At 35.2% G+C, this 8,231-nt stretch overlaps 1 protein-coding gene across 1 annotated transcript; it reads right to left on the bottom strand.

The window, feature by feature from the left end:
• Positions 1-4,086: 4,086 nt before the first annotated feature.
• LOC104232448 (GDSL esterase/lipase EXL3-like) lies at positions 4,087-7,654 on the bottom strand. Its single transcript, XM_070153349.1, has 7 exons — positions 7,580-7,654; positions 7,401-7,521; positions 6,759-6,889; positions 6,443-6,655; positions 6,084-6,339; positions 5,281-5,388; positions 4,087-4,382 (listed from the first exon to the last, which is right to left on the bottom strand). Exons 1-7 carry the CDS (start codon positions 7,652-7,654, stop codon positions 4,087-4,089), a joined length of 1,200 nt encoding a protein of 399 aa, XP_070009450.1.
• Between the last annotated feature and the right edge of the window lie 577 nt (positions 7,655-8,231).

The raw sequence follows: 8,231 nt of genomic DNA, 5'->3' as shown, positions 1-8,231 counted from the left end.
GTTACTAATCGGGGAAATAAAAAAAGAGGTAGTACTTCAGCTTCAGCATCTAGTAGTAATTTAAATACCTCTCCAAATATTACTGAAACATTACCTGATAATAATATAGATTATGAACAATTGCAGGAAGATTTTGGTATAGATGATAATGAATTAGAAATGGAAGATGAGATACCACTTACACCTAGTAGTGTTGGAGCTGCTAGCAGGGGTGGTGGTCGTGGTGCTAGTAGTAGACCACCTGTGGACCCGACTAGTAATCGTAGAAAAAGAAGTAAGGTTTGGGAATTTTTTGAGGAAATAGAAGGTACTGATAGAGTTAAATGCAAACTTTGTAATGATACCTTTAAACATAAGACTGGGGACAATTAGGGGGGACTGGGACACTTAGTAGACATATGAGAATTGAGCATCCTATAGAATGAGGATCTGATGGAGATGGAAACCAATCAACTCTAAACCCTACTACTGGAGGTCTTCTGAAATATAATAAAATGACGGATCGTGAGGAGTTAGCAAAAATGATTGCTTTGGGTTGTCTACCTTTTTCTTTTGCTTCTTCATCATATCTTATTATGTATATTCAAAGGATCTCAATCCTTTATTTAAAGGTATCCCTAGAAGTACTTGTAGATTTGATATCTTTAGACTTCATGGACAATATCAAACATACATACGTTATTTGTTTAGCCACCTTCCTTGTAGAGTTTCTCTAACTTATGATATTGGTCATGCTGTTAATGAAAATAATTATTTGACAATTACATATCATTGGATAGATGATACTACTTGTATGCAAAAACGTATTATCGCTTTTAAATATGATGACAATCAGAGTCATACTGCTGCGTTTATAAGTAGTACTATTTGTGAAGTTGTTGAATTTTATAATCTCAAGCAAAAAGTATTGTATATGCCTTTTGATAATGCTTCTAACAATAATGCCGCAATTTCAATATTAAAACTGCATTTGCAACCACCTCTTGATGAAATTTTTCATGTTTGGTGTGCATGTTATGTTTATAATTTAATTGTTAAAAGTGGCCTTGATTTATTTTCAACTGAGATTACTCATGTTAGAGTGTTATTCAAGGAAATAATAGACAATCTAGAATAAAGGAATTTAAGAATAAGTGTGTCCAGTATAACCTTAAACCCAGATTCATGTCAGACGAAATTGTTATTAGATGGAATTATACATATATTTTTAAAATGTTGCTACAAATATAGATTCCCAATAACTGAAGTTGCTAATGCGCATTGTATTGATCCAAACTGTATGTTAACAACTACTACTTGGGAGGTCATTAATATGTTGTTAAATTTTTACATAAATTTTATACATCTACTGTTGAGTTTTCTGGAGCATATTACCCTACTGTTACTATGGCTTTAGTACATATAGCTGAAATTTCTTTTCTACTCTTTGAATTTAAGAAGAAAGAAAAATATAGGGATGTTGTTGAAAAAATGCAAGCAAAATTCAAAAAATATTTCTTTTCAATTCCTCCGATTTACTTAATTGGTGTTGTTTTAAATCCTTCTATTAAGATGTCTGATTGTCACCTATTAATGAATTCTTTATATACTTATATGGAGATTGGACCAACTGAAACCTCAGATTTATATACTTGTATGAACAAGCTAAATGAATATTTACAACAATTATATAATTATTATGCAAATGTAATTGATGATGCTGCTCTTAATGTAGGCAATATTAATCCCACTATGCACTGTACCACTTCTGCTACTATGGATGATGAAGAAGGCCTTGATAGTTTTAATATTTTTTCTACATTTTCTAACACTCAAACCAGTAGCAGGAACATTGATGAACTTCAATTCTACTTGTAGAAGCAAAAAGAGCCTCGCACAAAGGAATTTTCACCGTTGGGATGGTGGCATGAGAATGGAAAGCAATTTCTTGTTCTTTTCGCTATGGCTCGGGACGTACTAAATGTGCCAATTTCAACTGTTGCATCAGAGAGTGCATTTAGCCAAGCAAGACAACAACTTGGAGACACCCGTCACTCGTTAGGAAGTAATGATTTGGAAGTTTTAGTATGTTTCAGAGATTGGATTAGATCGGAACGAAGAAATCAAGGACGTGAAGATGTTGATAGCCCAGAAGATGAGGAACTTGGAGACATATTAACACATGGTAACCCATCCGAATTTAACACTCCAGAAGAAGGCCACTCAGTTCATATTGATTATGAAGAACTTACTAAGGCAATGCAAAACCTTTGAATTTACTCTTTTTTGGTTAATTTACTTGTTGTTAAATATAAACCTTTCAATTTGTAAGTTTGAATTTTGAAATAAATATAGCACTTGCAATTTATAAGTGCAATTTTTTCCCATCTTCCTTGTATTCTTTATATTAATACAAAGTATTAATTTAACTTACAATAGTTATACAAAATAAAAAAATAAAAAATACACTAAACCCGGCCCGACCCGACCCCCTCAAATCGTAACCCTTACGGTTTAGTTTTTACCCGGATGAACCCGAACCTGTTAAATCCGGTAAGCCCCAACCCGTAACCGGCCCGGACCATAACCCGTACGAGTCCAAAAAATCCTAACCCAGCCCGGCCCGGCCCACCCGTTAAACACCCTTACCATATATCCACATGGACAAGATCAAAAATATTTAAAGCATGCGACTGACTATTTTGGAAAGGAATTCGTTGTTGTCTAGCAAGTGGGCACGCATCACAAATGAAAGGTTGTCTATCACAAGATGGAACATTGATAAAAGTGATTTTATGTAATTTGGAAAAGGGAAGATGACCCAACCTATTATGCCACAAAATGTGTGACTTATTCATATTGACATTATTTACATGAACAGAAAGTGAAAAAGGAACCGTGGAACAATCAGATTGTGGTCCTGTGGAGCTGGAATTGAGGAGATAAAGTCCTTTAGCCATCTTACCATGTACGAATGGCTTCTTCAGAGAAGGGCCCTGTAGGAAGCATGCGATTAAGGAGAAAGTTAGGAGTAATGAAGTGTCAAGAATAAGCTTATAGACAGAAATAAGATTGTACTAAATGTAGGCAGATAGAGTACTTTAGAAAGAGTAACTAATGAGTTAGTATGTACAGTACCAATAGAGGTCACTTTCACTTTATATCCATTAGGTAGTGTGACAAGGATGAGAATTGGTAAGTTAGTTATATTGGTAAGTAAACTTTTATCAGAGGTCATATGGTCAGTTGTTCCAGAGTCTATAATCCAAGAACCAGGATTTAAATGAGACTTTAAACACGAACAAGTTGCATAACTCATGTGACAGAAACAAGCAAGAATACCTGCGAAACTTGCAGAAGCAGAGGGGTACTGATTCTGGCCTTCATCTACAACTTGCACTTGTTGAAGGATGTTCCTTAGCTGCTTGTATTGGTCTGCGGTTATGGTAGTGGATGAAGTGGGATTCTCAGAGAAATTGTCAACTTTGCTTTCAGGATTGGAATACACATTAGTAGCAACTCTTGCGTTTCTATTGCCAAATTTGAAGTTCTGTGGATAGCCATGAAGTTTATAACACTTTTCTATTAGATGCACATTCTTTTTGCAATACTACAAAATAGTTTCTGAGGATCTGAGATTCCTTATCCATCAGAATTTCCCCTTTGATATTGATTCAGAGTAGGGAAATTATACTTCTGCGGTTGAGTATTGAAACTAGTTCTTGGATTGTTGAAGGAGTGTTTGGGTTTGGAGTTAGATCCAACAAAAAAGGAAGCCGAATCCGATTGAAACACAAGAAGATTTTGAAAACCCATTTGTTTCTCATCTTGAATAACCAAAGAATACGCTTTGTTCACAACAGGAATAGGCTCCATCATTAAGATGTTTCCCCTAGCATTGTTGAAGATTTCATTGAGGCCCATTAAGAACTGCATTAGTTTCAAGTTTTGATCCCTTTTCATCATCTTATGTTTACCCCCACAAGTACACTCACAAATACAGTAAGAATCTGTGTTTAAGGACTCCATATCATCCCAAAGTCTTTTAACTTTGTTGAACTAACCACTCTCGTCAGATGACCCTTGAGAAACTGAACTCAAATCCTTCTAAACTTCGTACATTCGAGCACCATTGGACTGTCCATACCGCTGGTTCAATTCATCCCAAAGTCTTTTGGCAGTTTTGGAATATATGATACTTTGAGAAATATCCGGGTCTAGAGAATTGAGGATCCAACTAATAACCATATGATTACATTGTTCCCACTGATCAAAGAGTAGGGACTCAACAGGAGGTCGAACATAACTACCATTAATAAACCCTGTTTTCTTCTTCGCAGAAAGTGCGATAATGATTCCCCTCCTCCAGGAACCAAAGCATGTACCATCAAACTGTTTGGAAACTAACATAATACCAGGATTATCAGAGGGATGCAAATAGAAAGGATGTGAAGGGGGAAACAGGTTCATCATCAAATTGGAAATTTAGAGATGGATTCTGGTTAATTTGTTCATCATGATCACTTGTATCACCCATCGCAAAAAAAAATGTGCTACACAATCAGAGAATTTGAAAAAAATGAGATGTTATCAATTCACTTAGAACACCTAAAAACAACAGCAACTTCCCGTCATAATTTTCTGTGAAATACCTCCACGGAACTCCTCAAAAACGCCTCAAATACCAAAACAATTGAACCGTTGATTCTCATATGAAGGAATTCGATCAATCTCTTGACGTGAACTGAAGGAGAAGGTCAAATTGATAGCAAACAAAATTAGGTAAAAAACAGCAACGAAATTGAGAATTTCCCCGATCCAGAAACGAAACAAAAAAAAAAATTAAGGAGAATTAACCAAGGAAATCAAAGACACAATCGGAAACTAGGTGATTTCCATGGCTCTGATACCATGTTAGAATCCAATGAGATTCGAATTTGGGGACAATGAGAAAGAGAAGAAGATCGTCGCACAGTAGAGAGAGAAAAATTGAATTAGCAAAAATGACCGATTCATTCTCTCTAGAACCTTCTATTAGTTAAGTAAGATCCATTTACAAAGAATAAGCTGAAAAAGAAAAATGATACAAGGCCAACTACAACCCAATATAAATAATGAAGCCCAAATGCAACCAAACCCTAACTAAGCCCAACTAATATTCTAACAGTAACCAAATAGAGGAAAGTAGAACCATGCTTGTGTATATGAATCGATCATTTGGTCATGAGATGAAGGTTTGAAGATGTTGGAGGAGAACTTGACGGACTAGGAGTCTATAGCCTTTCTCTGTAAGATGGAAACCGTCCCAAAAAATATAGTCATAATCATTTGAACATGCGGTGGGACAGTAATCTAGCAAATCTAGTTTTCCAGCAAGAGCACAACACCCATTTTGTGCAATCTTGTACCCTGCCACAGCAAATCAAATAAAATGAAATTAAACTTTGTATTCCAATTTCATTTTAATAAAAGAACGATATGAATTGTGTAACGATTAGCTATTAGGAATGATAGTTCACAAAAGTTCCTGTCAAGTAGTAGCTGGCTGTAGAAGATTAAAGATAGTTTAGTACTCCATCCGTTTTAATTTATTTGAACTCATTTGATTGGGCAAGTCCATTTCTTGACTTGGCCTACGTGCATTATACCTAACCTTTTAATTTGATTTCAATCTCAACAAAGAAATGAAAGTATAACTCTTTGCTCGCTTGCGGCACCTCTTAGTCTTTTATTTTAGTCTGCCTTGTAAAGATCTCTCGGGTGTCTATGGCGGATCCGATTAGTCTCGTGATGAAGAGAAGTCTTTTCTGATGTTGAAAGGTCGACCTCGTTCACTCGGAAGGACACAACCTTGACCAGCCTTCCGAGTTCTGCCCCCGTTACCACAAAGACTTTAGAAACAGAGAGAAAGACTTTTGAACTTGTGGTATAAAATGAGGCATATATATTTTGTGTGACTCTAAATCATTGCATAAAGATAAATTGTTTCCAAATAAGGAAAAGAGTCTTTTTTTTTTGCATAAATTAAAAAGGAAATAGATTCATACAAATTGAAACGGACGTAGTATTAAAGATTAACAAATGGGTGGTGCCATAGTAATTACCATATTTTGTAGGGTTGTTGATTAGATCAAGGATGAAATTGTAGAAATCAATGTAGACCATTTTAGCGTCAGGAAATGTGTTAATAAGAGAGTTTATCTCAGTCGAGAGCTTGTTGTTGAACGAGTATGCTTTGTGATTAAGAGAATCGACACATTTTCTTTGAATTCCTCCTTGCGTATTTCTGTAAAATGGTAAGCATCCTATTGGTCCTACACCAAATACACCAATTTTGCGTGCCCCTAACTTGTACAGGCCCTTTCAAAAATAAAAATTCAAATAGCAAAGATCAAACAGTTTCAGTTTAGTAGCTAATTTAACCATAAAATAATTAAATTAAGTGTATGTAAATTAAAACTACCGGCAAAAAAGTGGAAGCAAAGTTGACCAAGAGCTGGTTGTACGATGGGTTTAGAGAGGAAGCTGGATTAAATTGAATGTCAACCTGGCCGGTAATTACTATAAAAAGACTGTTGCTTAATATTTCTAAAGCTCTAACTTGTCCAACAATAGCTTTAAGTTTTTCGATATATTCTTCGAACAACTCTAACTGTTTTGGGATTGATAAAACTGGCTGCATTTTCATCAATCAGAAAAAAAAGATCAATAAAAAAATATAGAAAAAAGATAACTCCTCACCTTTATTCTTTAAGGATAAAAGGAAAAGGAAACTATACCAAGAAAGCGTTTGTTTGTGGATCATATCCAGAGGCTGCTGAAGCAAAGCAAACTCCAGTTATGAGATCCTTAGCTTGCAGCGTTGGATCAAGATATGGAGGCAGGAGCTCCTTTATTCCCAGTTCTTCCACTATTTATAACAAATATAATCAAGGAAACTGTTACTTATATAAAACTGAAATTCGTGATCTACTCATTTTTTAGCAACTAGTCCAACCAACTCAAAATTTAATATTGGATACAAAATAATGTAAATCAGTGGGTCAAAATGCAATCCAAACTCAAGCATCCAAAAATCAAAATTTGAGATGGAGAGTTATGTAAATTTGGAAGAAGTTAAGCTCCTAATCTAAGAAAAATTACATATGAGTAGCTTTTACATTTTTTTAATAAAAAGCTATTTCAAAAAAAGAGGGGAGCTTAGTCATGTCGGACGACCTAAAGTTGAGTTTATGACTTGTTATTTGATCCATCGAAACGTGTTACCCACTCATATTGACCCAAGCAAACTTTGAGCTAGCATTATTGATTTGACATGTTTTAACACGCTCAAATTTGACCCAACTGCCACATCCAAACTGAACTAAACCATGTCAGCATATAAAAACAAGGAGGAAATTAAAGTGGTAAAATCTTGGTACCAAAAAGGTCAGAGGGAACTTTTCCATCACAAAATCTGCCATTGGGCTTTCCTCCCTCGAAATTCTTCCCATGATGTAGGATGTTCCCCCGTGCGAAACCAGTTGTTGCTGCCTGTATCAACTACGGTATCGCCGAACACAAAAACTGCCGGAATAATACTGCTCACGTTGTATGCTACCTTCTGATCCGTTACAGCAATAACAATGGAGACAAAGAGACTTAACAGCACAAAAATACAAGAGAAGAACTTCATTTTCGTTATTTCTCCTCAAATTTTATTCATGCCCACGAAATAAATACAACACAACATTAGTTTGTCAAAGTCAAAGGTTTCTTGATTGTTGCGAGTACGTGCATATATAAGATGAAATTATCGCAGATATATAAAGTTGGTAGCATTTGCCATTTGTCATATTTCAGGTTTCCATATGATCACATCGTGCGCGTTACCATAGTATTCTTTGCACTGACAGCATGTATAGTATTATCCTGTCTGATTTGCTTTGCTTATTTCTTTAAAGGAATTGTTATTCTATATTTTTCATGACTTAGACATGTTAGATACGAATCTCAAAGTTATTGCCTGAATCTTAAAGATATCATATACTAATGTAGTTGAAATTTCATCATTTTGGTATTAACATTTAAACACAATGATTAATTGGCAGAAGTACATGCATTGGTTATATATAATTCTTTTGTATATGATGAGCTCCTAGCAATTATGAGTTGGCCCTTTACGATATTTTGAGTGAAATGGCAGTAATTAATGGATGATGAGTACTAATGACGAGCACGAGAGTTTACGGGGACATTTGAGCATTCCTATA

The sequence above is a fragment of the Nicotiana sylvestris genome, chromosome 1, assembly GCF_000393655.2.
Source record: "Nicotiana sylvestris chromosome 1, ASM39365v2, whole genome shotgun sequence".
Classification (NCBI taxonomy): Eukaryota; Viridiplantae; Streptophyta; class Magnoliopsida; order Solanales; family Solanaceae; genus Nicotiana; species Nicotiana sylvestris.
This window is presented reverse-complemented; position numbering and strand designations above follow the sequence as displayed.